Source organism: Arachis hypogaea, chromosome 13 (genome assembly GCF_003086295.3).
Source record: "Arachis hypogaea cultivar Tifrunner chromosome 13, arahy.Tifrunner.gnm2.J5K5, whole genome shotgun sequence".
Lineage (NCBI taxonomy): Eukaryota > Viridiplantae > Streptophyta > Magnoliopsida > Fabales > Fabaceae > Arachis > Arachis hypogaea.
Genome location: NC_092048.1, coordinates 65,405,318 through 65,422,558, shown reverse-complemented (window position 1 = coordinate 65,422,558; position 17,241 = coordinate 65,405,318). Strand labels below are relative to the sequence as shown.

At 35.6% G+C, this 17,241-nt stretch overlaps 1 protein-coding gene across 1 annotated transcript; it reads right to left on the bottom strand.

Moving 5' to 3' along the window:
• Positions 1-6,745: 6,745 nt before the first annotated feature.
• LOC112738445 (uncharacterized) lies at positions 6,746-12,563 on the bottom strand. Its single transcript, XM_072210761.1, has 12 exons — positions 12,457-12,563; positions 12,264-12,402; positions 12,097-12,102; positions 11,853-11,940; positions 11,650-11,744; positions 11,410-11,536; positions 11,268-11,343; positions 11,103-11,175; positions 10,548-10,837; positions 9,567-10,472; positions 9,075-9,167; positions 6,746-8,551 (listed from the first exon to the last, which is right to left on the bottom strand). The coding sequence occupies exons 1-10, from the start codon at positions 12,561-12,563 to the stop codon at positions 10,370-10,372; spliced, it is 1,104 nt and encodes a 367-aa protein (XP_072066862.1). The 3' UTR covers positions 6,746-8,551; positions 9,075-9,167; positions 9,567-10,369.
• Between the last annotated feature and the right edge of the window lie 4,678 nt (positions 12,564-17,241).

Below are 17,241 nucleotides of genomic sequence, written 5' to 3'. Positions count from 1 at the left end.
GCTTTTAGAATGGAGCATCATATGCATATTCTATGATGGTCTGTCTGAACTATCCAAGATGTCATTGGACAACTCTGTTGGAGGATCTCTTCATCTGAAGAAGACACCTGAAAAAGCCCACGAACTCATTGAAATGGTTGCAAATAACCAATTCATGTACACTTCTGAAAGGAATCTTGTGAATAATGGGAAAACTCAGAAGAAAGGAGTTCTTGAGATTGATACTCTGAATGCCATATTGGCTCAGAATAAAATATTAACTCAGCAAGTCAATATGATTTCTCAGAGTCTGACTGGAATACAAGCTGCATCCAGCAGTAATAAAGAAGCATCTTCTGAAGAAGAACCTTATGATCCTGAGAACCCTGCAATGGAAGAAGTGAATTACATGGGAGAACCCTATGGAAACACCTATAATCCTTCATGGAGAAATCATCCAAATCTCTCATGGAAGGATCAACAGAAGCCTCAACAAGGCTTCAACAACAATAATGGTGGAAGAAATCGGTTTAGCAATAGTAAACTTTTTCCATCATCTTCTCAGCAACAAATAGAGAACTCTGAGTAGAGTCGTTCTGGCTTAGCAACCATAGTCTCTGATCTATCTAAGACAACACTAAGTTTCATGAATGAAACAAGATCCTCCATTAGAAATTTGGAGGCACAAGTGGGTCAGCTGAGTAAGAGAATTACTGAAACTCCTCCTAGCACTCTCCCAAGCAATACAGAAGAAAATCCCAAGAGAGAGTGCAAGGCCATAACCATGGCTAACATGGCCGAACCTGGAGAAAGTAAGGAGGACGTGATCCCCAGTGAGAAAAACCTCGTAGGATGTCCTCTGAACAAAATGAAGTTCCCTTTTGAGTAACCTAGGGAATCTGAGGCTCATACAGAGACCATAGTGATTCCATTGAACCTACTTCTGCCATTTATAAGATCTTATGAGTATTCTTCTTCTGAAGAGGATGAAGATATTACTGAAGAGCAAGTTGCTAAGTACCTAGAAGCAATCATGAAGCTGAATGCCAAGTTATTTGGTAATGAGACTTGGGAGGATGAACCCCGCTTACTCACCAATGAACTGAATGACTTGACTAGGCAGACATTACCTCAAAAGAAATAGGATCCTGGAAAATTCTCAATACCTTGTACCATAGGCACCATGACCTTTGAGAAGGCTCTGTGTGACCTGGGGTCAAGTATAAACCTCATGCCACTCTCTGTAATGGAGAAACTAGGGATCTTTGAGGTACAAGCTGCAAGAATCTCACTAGAGATGGCAGACAATTCAAGGAAACAGGCTTATGGACTTGTAGAGGACGATTTGGTGAAAGTTGAAGGCCTTTACATCCCTGCTGACTTCATAATCCTGGACACTGGGAAGAACAAGGATGAATCCATCCTCCTTGGCAGACCCTTCCTTGCCACAGCAAAAGCTGTGATTAATGTTGACAGAGGAGAGTTGGTTATTCAAGTGAATGAGGACTACCTTGTGTTTAAGGCTCAAGAATCTCCTTCTGTACACATGGAGGAGAAGCATGGAAAGCTTCTCTCAATGCAGAGACAAACAAAGCCCCCACATTCAAACTCTAAGTTTGGTGTTGGGAGGCCCCGACCATGCTCTGAATATCTGTGAAGCTTCATGAGAGCTCACTGTCAACCTATTGACATTAAAGAAGTGCTTATTGGGAGGCAACCCAATTTTTTATTTATCTATGTTAAATTTCCATTTTCCATTGTTATTGTATGTTTTCTTTAGGTTGATGATCATCTGAAGTCATAAAAACAACTGAAAAATCAAAAACAGAATCAAAAAAAGCATTGAAAACAGCACACCATGGAAGATGAACTTACTGGCGTTTAATGCCAGAAAAGGGAACCAGACTGGTGTTTAACGCCAGAAAAGGGCATCAAGCTGGCGTTAAACGCCAGAAAGAGAAGAAAATGTGGCATTAAACGCCAGAAATGGGCAGCAACCTGGCATTTAACACCAGGATTGGCACTCCAAAGGGCATTTACACGCCAAAGGTGCATCAAGACCACTTCTATGAAGTTGTGGCAAAGAAAAAGGTGATCCCTGAGGTCTCCTTTAAGCTCAAAAAGAGTGAATATCCGGAGATCCGACATGAGATTTGAAGAAGAGGTTGGGAAATTCTCACCAACCCCATTCAACAAGTCGAAATCTTAATGGTTCAAGAGTTCTATGCTAATGCATGGGTCACCAAAAACCATGATCAAAGTGTGAACCTGGACCCAAAGAATTGGCTTACAATGGTCCAGGGGAAATACTTAGATTTCAGTCCGAAAAAAGTAAGGTTGGCATTCAACTTGCCAATGATGCAAGGAGATGCACGCCCCTACACTAGAAGGGTCAACTTTGATCAAAGGTTGGACCAAGTCCTTATCGAAATTTGTGTGGAAGACTCTCAATGGAAGAGAGATTCAAGAGGGAAGCCGGTTCAACTAAGAAGGCTTGACCTCAAGCCCGTAGCTATAGAATGGTTGGAGTTCATCCAACACTCAATCATTCCTACTAGCAACAGGTCTGAAGTTACTATAGACCGGGCTATCATGATCCATAGCATCATGAATGGAGAGGAAGTAGAAGTTCATGAGGTTATATCCCTAAAACTCTACAAGGTGGCGGACAAGTCCTCTACGTTGGCAAGGTTAGCCTTCCCTCATCTCATTTGTCACCTCTGCAATTTAGCTGGAATTGACATAGAGGAAGACATCCTCATTGATGAGGACATGCCCATCACTAAGAAAAGGATGGAGCAAACAAGAGAGCCCACTTATGGACCTCAACAAGAGCATGAGGAAATTCCTCATCATGAAATCCCTGAGATGCCTCAGGGGATGCACTTTCCTCCACAAAACTATTGGGAGCAAATTAACACCTCCCTAGGAGAATTAAGTTCCAACATGGGACAACTAAGGGTGGAGCACCAAGAGCATTCCATCCTCTTCCATGAAATTAGAGAAGACCAAAGAGCCATGAAGGAGGAGCAACAAAGGCAAGGAAGAGACATTGAGGAGCTCAAGCACTCCATAAGATCTTCAAGAGGAAGAACTAGCCGGCATCACTAAGGTGGACCCATTCTTTAATCTCCTTACTCTTATTTTTCTGTTTTTCGAAAATTATGCTTTATGTTTTATTTATGTTTGTGTCTTATTATATGATCACTAGTGTCTAAGTGACTATGCCTTAAAGCTATGAATGTCCTATGAATCCTTCACCTTTCTTAAATGAAAAATGTCTTAATTGCAAAAGAAAAAGAGGTACAAGAATTTCAAATTTTAAAATAGTTTAATTATTTTGATGTGGTGGCAATACTTTTTGTTTTCTGAATGAATACTTGAACAGTGCATATTTTTTATAGTGAAGTTTATGAATGTTAAATTTGTTGGCTCTTGAAAGAATAATGAAAAAGGATAAATGTTATTGATAATCTGAAAAATCATAAAATTGATTCTTGAAGCAAGAAAAAGCAGTGAATACAAAGCTTGCGGAAAAAAATAAGGGGTGAAAAAAAAAGAAAAAGAAAGAAAAAGAAAAAGCAAGCAGAAAAAGCCAGTAACCCTTTAAACCAAAAGGCAAGGGTAAAAAGGATCCAAGGCTTTGAGCATTAATGGATAGGAGGGCCCAAAGGAATAAAATTCTGGCCTAAGCGGCTAAACCAAGCTGTCCCTAACCATGTGCTTGTGGCGTGAAGGTGTCAAGTGAAAAGCTTGAGACTGAGCGGTTAAAGTCGTGGTCCAAAGCAAAGAGTGTGCTTAAGAGCTCTGGACACCTCTAACTGGGGACTTTAACAAAGCTGAGTCACAATCTGAAAAGGTTCACCCAGTTATGTGTCTGTGGCATTTATGTATCTGGTGGTAATACTGGAAGACAAAATGCTTAGGGTCACAGCCAAGACTCATAAAGTAACTGTGTTCATGAATCAACATACTGAACTAGGAGAATCAATAACACTATCTGAATTCTGAGTTCCTATAGATGCCAATCATTCTGAACTTCAAAGGATAAAGTGAGATGGCAAAACTATTCAGAAGCAAAAAGCTAAGAGCCCCGCTCATCTAATTAAAACTGATCTTCATAGATGTTTTCGGAATTTATTGTATATTCTCTTCCTTTTATCCTACTTTGTTTTTAGTTGCTTGGGGACAAGCAACAATTTAAGTTTGGTGTTGTGATGAGCGGATAATTTATACGCTTTTTGGCACTGTTTTTAGGTAGTTTTTAGTATGATTTAGCTACTTTTTAGTATATAATTATTAGTTTTTAAATAAAAATCACATTTCTGGATTTTACTATGAGTTTGTGTGTTTTTCTGTGATTTCAGGTATTTTCTGGCTGAAATTGAGGGACCTGAGCAAAAATCTGATTCAGAGGATGAAAAAGGACTGCAGATGCTGATGGATTCTAACCTCCCTGCACTCGAAATAGAATTTCTGGAGCTACAGAAGCCCAATTGGCGCGCTCTTAATTGCGTTGGAAAGTAGACATCCTGGGCTTTCCATCAATATATAATAGTCCATACTTTGTCTGAGATTTGATGGCCCAAACTGGCATTCAAAGTCATCTCAAAACATCTTGGCATAAAACGCCCAAACTGGCACCAGAATTGGAGTTAAACACCCAAACTGGCACCAAAGCTGGTGTTTAACTCCAGGAATAGCCTATGCACGTGAAAGCTTCAATGCTCAGCCCAAGCACACACCAAGCAGGCCCCAGAAGTGGATTTCTGCATCATTTACTTATTTTTGTAAACCCTAGGCTACTAGTTCATTATAAATAGGACCTTTTACTATTGTATTTTCATCTGTAGATCATTTTTGAGACTATCCTTGTATCAATTTTGATCTCTTGAGCACGTTTGGGGGCTGGCCATTCAGCCATGCCTGGACCTTCATCACTTATGTATTTTCAATGGTGAAGTTTCTACACTCCATAGATTAAGGTGTGGAGCTCTGCTGTTCCTCATGAATTAATGCAAAGTACTATTGTTCTTCTATTCAATTCAAGCTTATTCTTATTCTAAGATATTCACTCGCACTTCAACCTGATGAATGTGATGATCCGTGACACTCATCATCATTCTCACCTATGAACGCGTGCCTGACAACCACTTCCGTTCTATCTGCAATAGCTTGAGTGTGTATCTCTTAGCCTCCTGGTTCACGACGCATGGTTGCCTCTCCTGACAACAAAGTCCTCCATTCCGTGAGATCAGAGTCTTCATGGTATAAGCTAGATTAATTGGCAGCATTCTTGAGATCCAAAAAGTCTAAACCTTGTCTGTGGTATTCCGAGTAGGATCTGGGATGGGATGACTGTGACGAGCTTCAAACTCGCAAGTGTTGGGCGTAGTGATAGACGCAAAAGGATCAATGGATCCTATTCCAACATGAGTGAGAACCGACAGATGATTAGCCCTACGTAACCTGTAGCCAGACCATTTTCACTGAGAGGATGGACGGTAGCCATTGACAACGGTGATCCCCCAACATACAGCTTGCCATGGAAGGGAGTACGCATGATTGGATAAAGGCCTTAGGAAAGCAGAGGTTCAGAAGCAACAAGCATCTCCATACGCTTATCTAAAATCCTACCAATGAATTACATAAGTATTTCTATCTTATTTCCTGTTTTAATTATATTTCAACTATCAAAACATCATAACTATTTGAATTCACCTGACTGAGATTTACAAGGATGGCCATAGCTTGCTTCAAGCCGACAATCTCCGTGGGATCGACCCTTACTCACGTAAGGTATTACTTGGACGACCTAGTGCACTTGCTGGTTAGTTCTGCGAAATTGCAAAAGTGTGATTGTAATTTCGTGCACCACTAACTGACGCTGAGATCACCTAATACGTGAAATGGTTCTTTCAATTTCAGGATCAAACGCGACTAAGCTCGGATCAGGTAGTGAACGCGTCATTCAATGAAAGAAACACACAGCTCATGGTAATAAAATAAAATAAAATATGCAAATATGTAAATTTAAAAGGAAGTAAAAATATTTACACCAACGAATAATTTAGCACATTGTTGCAACTCCCCGGCAACGGCACCAAAAATTGACGGGCGAAAAATTGCCGATTAAGAATTATTAATAGAAATAACGTTGCAAGTACAGTTCTTAATCGATGAAAATTCCGCTTATCAATTTAGAAAGAATTGTCACAAATTGAGAATAAAATACTGGGAGTAGAATTCCCAAGTCATCTTCCAATGAGTTGAAAAAAGAGTGCAATTTAATTGTCAGGAGCTTTTCGAGAAATTTTAGAGTTGGAGAATAGAAAAATAAATATTTATAAATTAAAGCAATGAAAATTAACAAGAGGTTTTATGTAATTGAATTAAAAAGCCTTGACCAGGAGAAGATTAATCGGAAGTTCTATCCTTGTTAGATTTTCCCAAGTGTAATAGTAAGAGGTTTTTGTTCTACTTAGTTATCCCTTACCTAATAAAGGAAAGTCAAGTAACTAACCAACTCGGAACCCCAAGTCCTGATCCTCTCCTAAGGAAGGATTAGAGTTAGAGACTAGAGAGCCAGCCAACAACTTCCAATTAAAATTAACACTTGAGTATTCCAACTCAAGGTTCTCCTATTAATCAAATCCAAAGTCAAGTTAGGAGTCTACTCCATGGACATGAATACCACTTTCATAGACATAAAAAGGGAACAAAAAGAAAACAAAATAAATTAAATAAAATAATAACTAAAAATTAATTAAAGGTAAAAGTAGTTTTTTGCATTAATGAATTCCCAAATCAAAGATATCCATATGTAACTCTGAACAGGGTAAATGGGCAATAAAAGAGTAAGGAAATAAGGAAACAAACTAGAATGATAAAAACTTCAGCGGAGGTAGTAACTCTTCTCAATATCCAATCCAAAAGCATAAAACTAGAAATCTATGAATGTGAAGAACCCTAGAGGAGGTAGTATATTCTCTCTAAGATTCAAAAACTAAACTAAAAACTGAGTGAATGAGAATGTGTGTTGAGTCTCTGCTTGTCCCCTGGCTCTAGTCTGTGTTTCTGGGATAAAAACTCGGTCCAAACTCCGCCCAAAATCGCCCCCAGCATCTTCTCCAATTTCTGCACGTGACGCATGTCACACGTACGCGTCAGTCACGCATACGCGTCGATGGTCTTTTTCACGTGTAACGCATATGCATAAGGTGCGCGCACGCGTCACTGTGGAATGCGCCAAGTTGAACGCACGCGTAAGTCATGCATGCACATCGATCCTCGCTGGTTAGCTCCTTAGTTTCTTGTGTTCCTTTCATTTCTGCAAGCTTCCTTTCCATCCTCTAAGTCATTCCTGCCCTATAAAGCCTGAAAACACTTAACACACAGATCACGACATCGAATGGTATAAAGGGAAATTAAAGATTGGTAATTTAAAGGCTTCGGAAGCAAGTTTTTAATCATATAACAAAATTGGGAAGGAATTATAAAATCATGCAAATTGTATGAATAAGTATGCAAAGAGTTGATAAAAATCACTCAATTTATCACAAGATAAACCATAAAATAGTGGTTTATCACCTCCACAATCTATTCAGTGGGGGTTTTGTATGTGTTGAGTTGAGGTTTTATATTAGACTTTTGTGACAATTTTAAATCACTTTTGTGGCAGTTTGAAACCCCCACAAATTTTTTTTTAATTTAACAAAAATTAATTATTTTGTGAGATTTTCAAACCTCCACAAATTCTGTAATTATTTATTTATTTTTAATTTCAAATCACTCATTAATCTCATCTCAGTTACATACTCTCAAATTAGAATTTTATTTGTTAATATCAAAATTTAAAAAGTAAATCTTTTATAATACAATTCCTCAGTATAAGACAAAACTCTATATATAAAAAAAATTCTCAATGTCAATAGTTCCAAACATAATTGCATATTGTATTGTTTTACATAACTATTACTATTTTTCTTTAAAAGTAAAATAAAACAATTTTAATATTTCAATATCATCTAATTATATAAAGTCTCAAATATATAATCCAGATCCAAGAATGAAAAAATATTCTATGAACTACACAACCTTAAGAACATGCCCGAGATTCCAAACCTATAAAGCACTTTGCCAAAGAAACTACCAGCATTTCAGCCTCTTTAGTGTCCCAAGCTTCATCAGCATTGAACAAGACAAATAACATTCACTACTCAAATCGAGAATAAGAAGTTTTCAAGAAATGTGACAAACATGTGTTGATAAGACATTTAGAGGCTCCAGTTAGGAGTGAATTAAATGAAGATAATGTGGTAGGAGACAAACTATAGGAAAAATTATAAAGAGATTTCAAATTAAAAAATGGTATAAACATGCATATGACCCATAATATTCATTTGATCTATGTAATCAAAAACCAACCCACTATGTGGGACTAGGCTTACTTTACTGCTAGTGCTGGCTAGTGTTTCTCTTTCCAGCAATATAGATACTCAGGTGCATTCAAAATGGTAAACCGTGTTGACTTTGTCTCAAAATGAGCTCTTCCAACTTCAACTATTTTTCCCTGCAATTATTACAAACTTATAACTTTACCCTGATTATGAGTTCTAAGCTAAATACAGTAAAATTGTCTCCATCAATTTGTAAAATACAGTAAAATTATTTTCAGTTATAATTCCTTTTGAAAAGAGAAACATGGATAAAGTATGGATGCTTCTGCATAGTTCAGGAATCAAGAGTAGAGTAATATTTCTGCGCAATTATTGTCAAACTCAAAGCATTCATCCTAATAAATACCTTTCGGGCTGAAAGTTGCAACCTAGGCTACAAGCATGACAATCACAAACAATGTAGTCATCGGGTAAAATAGTAAGACAAAGAGTACAAAAGAAAATCTGCATAGTTTCCATACTAATTTACATAAATCTTAGCATATAAAAGTTCTCAAACATGTTTTATTTAAATCCTCTAGCTTACCTAAATCATTAGCCCTGACATTCATCAGAATATAAATAAATAAAGTGATGATACAAAATAATAACCATGTGATAATAAGAGTAAAATGAGCCATTGATGGTGGTGGGTACCTTAATTTATCAAGTGGAGAACAAACCAAGTCAGCATTACATACTGGACAATGCTTTAATTGCTCATCTATTAGCTTCTTATCTATGCATTCCCTGCAAATTGTTATTCAACAAACACAAATCCAGCTCACATTACATGCTGCATGGAACATACTCACAGTGACACACAGCCAAAAATGAATCAAAAGATATGAGGTGATAAATACAAATATTTTCCACAGAATGGATTAGAAAAGTACTAAAACATGACAATAACAAATAATGTATCAAAGAGTGAACAAAATAAATAAAAATTGTACCAAAAGATTATCGTAACAGATACAAAGAATTAATAATGTATTAAAGAACAACCATAATAAATAAAAATTTTATTGAATTTACCAAGACAACATGGCCAAATAAAAGAGAATTAAATGCGATCGTAACTAAAAATAAAAAGAAAAAAGGGAAAGAAAGATAAAAAAAGCAAGAAGGAGGAGGAACTGTACTGACAAGTGTGTAAGCATTCAGAAATGGTGGTGGCATTGTTGAACAATTATTGCACAAAGGATATGTTAAGCATGCCTCAAGCTTCACTCTATTCAGCTTCACCGCTTGCCTTTCAAGATTTACTCTTTTATACCTGAAAATACGACAATCACGAACATCCTGTTAAAAGATAAAAAAAGGTATATTAATTTAGAAAATGGCACAGAATCATTCCATTGAATAAAGTCAGTAAGCTGTTCCCTCGTAAAGCTTACATCAAGTGTTCTATATTCTCAAGCGATGACAGTATTCTTTCACTTTAATTTATACAATGTTATTGTAGACAGTTTTTACATAAATATCTAACTATATGCTACTACATAAATGAGAAATGTTTAACTCAAACTACATCCTATTTCAAAATTTATACCAACACATGTCCTTGTTAATATAGAATTCTAATTCTTTTATAGTATTATTCACCTTATTATTATTGGTATTATTATTACTGTAGAGTGTAAAATACTTTATAAACAAAGACAGTAGAGACTAGAGTGTAAGGTGAAGCTATAGATAAGAGTATAACACAATAATCATCACTACCATATTTGAATTGAAGGAAAAAAATTGTGGCAAGCCAAGAAATCCCCTAATTCATGATTTCAACAAAAATCTCCTCTAGCTTAACCTTTTAATTCAAACCCCCAACTCTATTTTCTACAGATACAATTTCTATATATATAGTTTAAACCTAGAAATTAAAACTGAAAATGGAAGAGGAAGTTGATTATTATTAATGGTTGAGACTTGAGACTTGGTGAGAGGAACTAAGTCCCATAAACAGCCTCTTCAGCTTCCAATTTGTTGATCTCTTCCTCCATCAGCATCCCCTGGTAACAGCATTCATTGTTGCAAAATGCTCTCTCACCCCTGAACATTGATTGAATAATTAAATCACTTGGCAAACTAAACTAAAGCAGTATTTGTAATTAGCATTAGACATACCTGTACATGTAGATGTCTTTACCATGCCCAAGATTCTTGTTACAGATAAAGCAGACAGTGAGAAAGGAGTGAGAAGGATACCAAGTAGAAGCATCTAGCTTGGGTGAGACAGAAGGGGTACTCTGAATGATGCAGTTATCGAATATGTGAGTGTTCCTTGGGTTAGGACAATGGAAAATCATGCATGTGTAGTCCTCAAAGAGTTCCATCAGTTCCAACTCGCTGGCAGATACACACCCTTTGAACACCCTCTCACCTTCTGGTGGTAAGGGAGGAATTTGAATCTTCAGCTGTGAACCAAACACCATCATTCTTAAAAAGCGAAACATTTTCTAAACATTTCTAAACATTTATCTAAAGTCATTTCTAAACATTTATTACTTCAGCCATTGGCATAATTGACATTGGCTGGCCATCCTGGAAACAAAAGAGTCCACCATTGAAATCCTTGCCATAATTATTTAAATAGCACACTACCTTTGATGAACAAAAGTTGTCAGCAATAGTATTAAATAAAATTCAATAAATGAGAGTAGTGGAAAATAAAATCCTGACTGCAAAGTGCCGCTGTTTCAGATAGGGTCTGTTATCATCACTATGCCACCCAATGTTTGCACCTCTCCTCCAGCTATTTGATGATTCATAAATACAATAAGGTAAAGATTGTAAAAGAAGTAACAACCAACAAGCAATTGATAGTCCTTAAGATAGAGTAGTAACCTGATTAAAGCGGTGAATTCAACAAAGCGCTTGTATTGACAGTTGAAAAACTCCTCTAGCTTGTCTTTCAACCTTTCTGTGAAGAAATTTGATTGAGATTGAAAATTTTGATGAAGGGAAAGATGATAAAGAAAGAGAGTACCTCGGATGGGAATGAAGGGAATGAGGAAGTGGTAAGAGTTGGTGGCAATGAGATGGGAGAGAGTGGTTGAGAAGACATTTTGTCTATAACCAACAGTGCTTCTACTCTTGTGTATGAATTCTAGCTCCTAAAAGCAAGTTGGGGCCAAGCTTTGTATATCCCAAATCAAGACTCCTGAGTTGAAAAGGAGGAATCCATGGATTATTGAAATGGTATTTTAAAGATGTATTGTGCATCAACAAATCTTTCAAGTTTGAGAGTTTGGAAAAGTGCTCTTCGAATATTGTTTCGAAAAATGAATTTTCCCAAATATCTAGACATTCTAATGACGTCACCTAAATTTGAAGGAATGGTTTCATAGAACAAGTTTTAAGAGAAATCAAGAAACCGCAGGTTTTTCTTTTGGACTATCCACTCTGGAATTGAGCCATTGAAATAGTTACCGAATAATTCATACACATCTAGAAGGCTATTGTCAATGAGCAGCTTCTTTAGTTCAAGAGCAATTTTAATAGCTACATGATTCGGAATCTGCAACCAACAAGCTAATCACAAATGATACTAACCAAATCGAATCCACATTGCAGCATTAAATCCAGTCTATAAGGGCAAGTACAACACTTTTCAACACAATCCAATCTCAGTCCTATCCACATAGTAGTGATCCACATTATCACCCAACCGCACCTTCACCTATAAGCATAAAACACAACGGAATCGATATTCACATTATAGAAGCAAATAAACCAATTGAAACTGAACAAAAAATAGATTCCAAAATGATTGATTATGTGCATTCATGCAATGAAGAAAATTTTCGATATCTATATTGAAATTGAGGTTTCAAAACGGACCTTAACAAAATCATACTTGGAAGAAGCATTGCGGGAAGAGAAATTATTTTTGGAGGAGAAGCTTTGCTTTTCGTCGCTTTCTTCGCCGCTGGCGGGGATCGAAGGCATGGGTTCTTTCTCAAAAGTTACCGTGTCGCGACTTAAGGAGACACATCGACAGAAGAAACAACGGGAAAAGAAATTGTTGAATCACGTGGTGGTGGCGTTAGCATCAAGTAGATGAATGGCTGTAGCGGTGGCGGTGGCAATGGCGGTAGCGACGGCACGGCGACGACGACGGCTGTAATTTAGGGTTTCCATTAGGTTTTGTTCACAGTTCACTCTCCATCTCACTCAAAGCTAACCTTGTTTGCATCTTTAGTATGGGTTTTGAGTGTTTGTTTGAGCCTTTAAAATACTGAAATTTTTATTTTTGGGAGTTTTGTAAATTGTCACAAATAAATAATGTTAGGGAGGTTTTTAAAAACTTCCACTATAAAACCTCCATCAATTAATAAGAATCTTGTAGTGTCATTTTGTCATTCCAACGATTTCCATCGAAGAGATTCAATTTGAAATTTAATTTGATCTTGAGCCATCTTCAACTAATTTCTCTTTAAAATTGTTAGAATAATTATCATGAGAAGATGACAAAATTTAATTTCATTCTGTTCAATACACGATTAGATTGTTGTCGTTAGGAAAATATTTACCCTCACACGGAATTGTTGTTTGATTGATAACGATTCTCTTTTAAGTTACAATAAACCTTTTAATTTGTTTACCAGCAATTTTAAAAAATTACTTTCCACTCTTTACATACATTTGAATACAATTTTTTTAATTAATATAATAATTTTTCTTGTATTTAATATACTGAATAAGGAATATATATATATATATATATATATATATATACACTTAAGACTTCAAAGTTACGTTCTGCGTGATGAAATGATGTGGTTTTTCACTATGTATCTCTAAAAAATACAATATACTATTATTCAAACATTAAGGCTATGTTTGTTTATGTAACGTTTGTTTTAGTGAATATATCCATCAAAATATAGACATAATGATATGTATATAATATTTATTTGATGAGACACAAAATTATGAAAAATACTACAAACAACTACCATAAACGACATGTATTCTGTATTTTTGAAAAATATTAAGACAAATAAAAATTTGAGACACTAATTTTTGTGTAATTTTTTTTTTTAGTATTTTTCTCTCCACTCTTTCTTCATCTTCTCATTCGCGAGTAGTCTTTCTCAGCCTTCTACTATTGCTGGCTTTAGGTTTCAACAGCGCCAACTTTCAATCTCTGGCTATTCTTCTTTTTCAAAGTTTGTACAACTCTCTCTTTCTATGTTTTGTTTTTCTTCTCGTTCCCCTTCAAGATCTTGGCAATGATGGGAATAACCACTGATTCAGCATCAAGGAATGACCACAGATCTATGATTCTGCCTCTCCTTTCCTCTTTGCATCTTTGTCGTCACCTCTATCCTTCAATCTTTCGTTTCTCCTCAGATGTCGTCTTTGTCGTTTGATTCTCTTTATATTTGTTTGAATTTTTTATTTTTATTTTTATTAAAAAAATTGAATCTTTGTATTTTTTTTATTTGAGATGAGATTGAATTTGATTTAGATTTGTGTAAAAATAAAAATTCATGCTTCTGAAGTGAAATAGAACTTGATGCATGAAGACTTGAATCTTTTGCCTTTCTACTATTTTTCATTTGGGATGAGATTGAATTTTTTTTTTTTGTTAATTTTACATATTAAATTTAGTTTGAATTTTGATTTTTTTGTTTTTAAATTTAGTTTCAAGATGTTGGTGATTTTTTATAACTTTAAAAGAAGACTGAGAAAAGTAAAAATGGTGGTGCTGTTGAAATAATGAGGATAAAGTTGATATTTTACTATAAAGTGTTCTGTTCTGTCTAACTTACGAAACAAAACATAAAATGTCAATGTACTCTATGTACTTTTGTGTCTATGTACTCTTTTGTATTTATATCTATGTCTTTATTAAATTGAGACAGTAACCAAACACAATCTTACAGACACGGGACATTGAGATAGAGACACAGAGACACAAAATTATATTTAGCAGATGTGATATGGACAAAGATATTATATCCAAAGACACTGAATTAGTATATTTTGTGTGCAGATAGAAATGACACAAAGACTTTAAGAAGAGATATGTAAAACCCAAATAATTAATATATAATTAACTCATAAATTAAAATTTATTCTACAAAATTAGAAATGTTATTTTTATGATTTAATATGATAGAGGTAATTAAAATATGAATTTTGACACCAATTTTAAAAAAATTTAGCCCAAAATTGGGCCGAACGAGCCAAATCAGGCGAACCGGGACCATATTAGGCCAACCTAGTCACCTAACTGAAATAAGCTCAGCTCATTTCTCCCTCCTTCTTGATGCATGCTGCGCTAAAACACTCAAAAGGAGGGAAGGGAAGAACAAACCCTTGGTTTGATTCAATTTAACATAACATTTCACTCCGAGCTCCGATCGCTGCACAATTTGTGGCCACGCGACCGCAGCGTCAAGCTCTACAAAGCCCACAAAATTGTTTAAGAGGTAAGCCACGAAGTCCTTCTAGTTTTTTGAGCCCTTGATTTTTGAATTTTTTGGATAAAGGTGTTGAGATTTTGAATTCTTTGATGTTATATGATCCAATTAGCTTGAGAAGAACGCTTAATCTTACCTCGTTAGTCCATGGGTACGGTAAAAATTCTTAATCCTATTAAAGTTCTTGATTTGTTGTGTTTGGGTATTGAGTTTGTATGTATGGGTGTCTATGATGTGTATTAGGTAATATATATAATAAGTTTGGAGCTTGATTGAGATTTTGGAAGCTTGGAAGTGGAATTGTATGCTGAAAAATCTTTTGGTGAGGTGTTGAGTTCTTGAAAGCTTGAGGAAAGGTGAATTGGAGGTGTTCTGGGTTTATTGGAAAATCGGTCAAGGTATGGTTTCGGTTTCTCGTATCTAAAATGTAATGTAATGTGAAAATTTAGGCTAGTGACCCTAGGATAGGAATTAAATTTATGATGTTGTTGATTGGTTGAAATTGATTGTATTAATGATGTGGTTATTAGTTTTTGAGGATGTAATTAATATCCTTGTTGATGATGCATGTGCTTGGTATATGATGATGATTGGTATATGTAAAGGTTGATTGGAAGTTGATATTGTACTTGATATGGATATTTGATGATGTATATTAAATATTGTGGAATTGGAAGTATTGGATTGGAATTTGATGAAAATAGAGAATTGGTAGGATGATCGATATGTATTGTATATTGTTGAACTTGAAATATTGAGTTGAGATCTATGAAGGATGCTGAATTGGTAAGGGTTTGGGTTGATTTTAAAAAGGGGTTGAAATTAGTATGTTTTAAAAATGGAGGTTTTGTAGAGTTTTTACAAAACCTATGATTTGGACACAACTTTGGCGGAGCATAACTTGGTCCCCGAACCTTTGATTTGTATCAAACTTGTTTAGAAAGAAAATTTGATTCGAGATATTTACGCCGTTTAAAGAACGATTGAAAAATATTTTAAAATGAAAAAGTTATGCTCGTCGGAGTTCGGAGTGCAAAACTGAAAATTCTGCAGCATTCAGCATTTTTCTATTTTGCAAAGCTTGCGTACGCGACTACTGCACGCGACGTGTCCAACCTCTTCGGGTTGGGCGTCTCATGTACGCAAGCAAGGTGTTGGCGTATGCGAGGAAGCAAAAATGCATGCCCACGCGTATGCGTGGCCCACGCGCACGAATGAGGAAGGAAAAATGCACGCCAATGCGTACACCTGGACCATGCGTACGCGTGCCCCTGTCTTTCAGCAAACTTAATTTTGTGTTAAAACCTAATTTTGAACCTCTAAACCTATATTTTTACTCTTTTAAACCCCAAAACTTAATTGTATGTAGAGTTGTGAAAAGAAGGTAGGGAGGAGTGGTAACTTGGAGATGAAGAAGTTTAAAAAATGAATGAATGAATGAATGTAAGTGAAAATGAATGACGAAGTATTACTGAAATATAATTGATAATTAATTGAGAAAGCATAAAAATGTGGCGAGTATGTCGGAGATGCATATATGAGTAATGAATAAATGTGGTAAATGAATTCATGAGCAGATGTTTTATACACTTTTTGGCATCATTTTCATATAGTTTTTAGTGTGTTGTGTTTAGCTTTTATTAATTTTTATAGGTTTTAGTGTTAAATTCACATTTTTGGATTCTACTGTGATTTTTTGTATTTTTGTATAATTTCAGGTAATTTTTGGCTGAAATTGAGGAGCTGGAGTAAAAGTCTGATTCAGAGACAGAGAAAGCACTGTAGATGCTGTCTGGATCTGACCTACTTGCACTCGGAAGAGCTTTTCTGGAGCTTTAGAAGTTCAAATGGAGCATTCTTAACGTTTTGGTTGTCACAAGTAACAAACTCCTTAAAATTGATAACCGAGTATTTAACCTTGGGTCGTCTTCTCAAGGAACTGTAGGGAAGTATGTTCTTATTATTGGTTATGGAGATTGTAAAACTGGGGTTTCAAGAATGAGGAACGAGTAATTTAATGACAAGTAAATTAAATGGCAATTGAAAATAGATAAATACTGTAAAGCAAACTTTTGGCAAGGTATGAGAAATTAGAGGTTCTATCCTAGCTATCCTTAGCAATGATGATGATGGTTGAATCCTAATTCCACTTTGTTAACCTTTACTAAGATAAAGGAAGGTCAAGGGATTAATTGGTTTGATCTTCGAATCCTTTTTATTTCCTAAAAAAAGATTGGGATTATAGAAGTTCAATTCAATTAAAAAAGATAACAATTATCAATTATGCTGTTGAATTGGATAACTCATGAGTTACTGATTTCTTAACCAAGACCAAAAGGAGAAAAATAAATCTACTTGGAATAAAAATGTCTTCAGAGTAAAAGTAA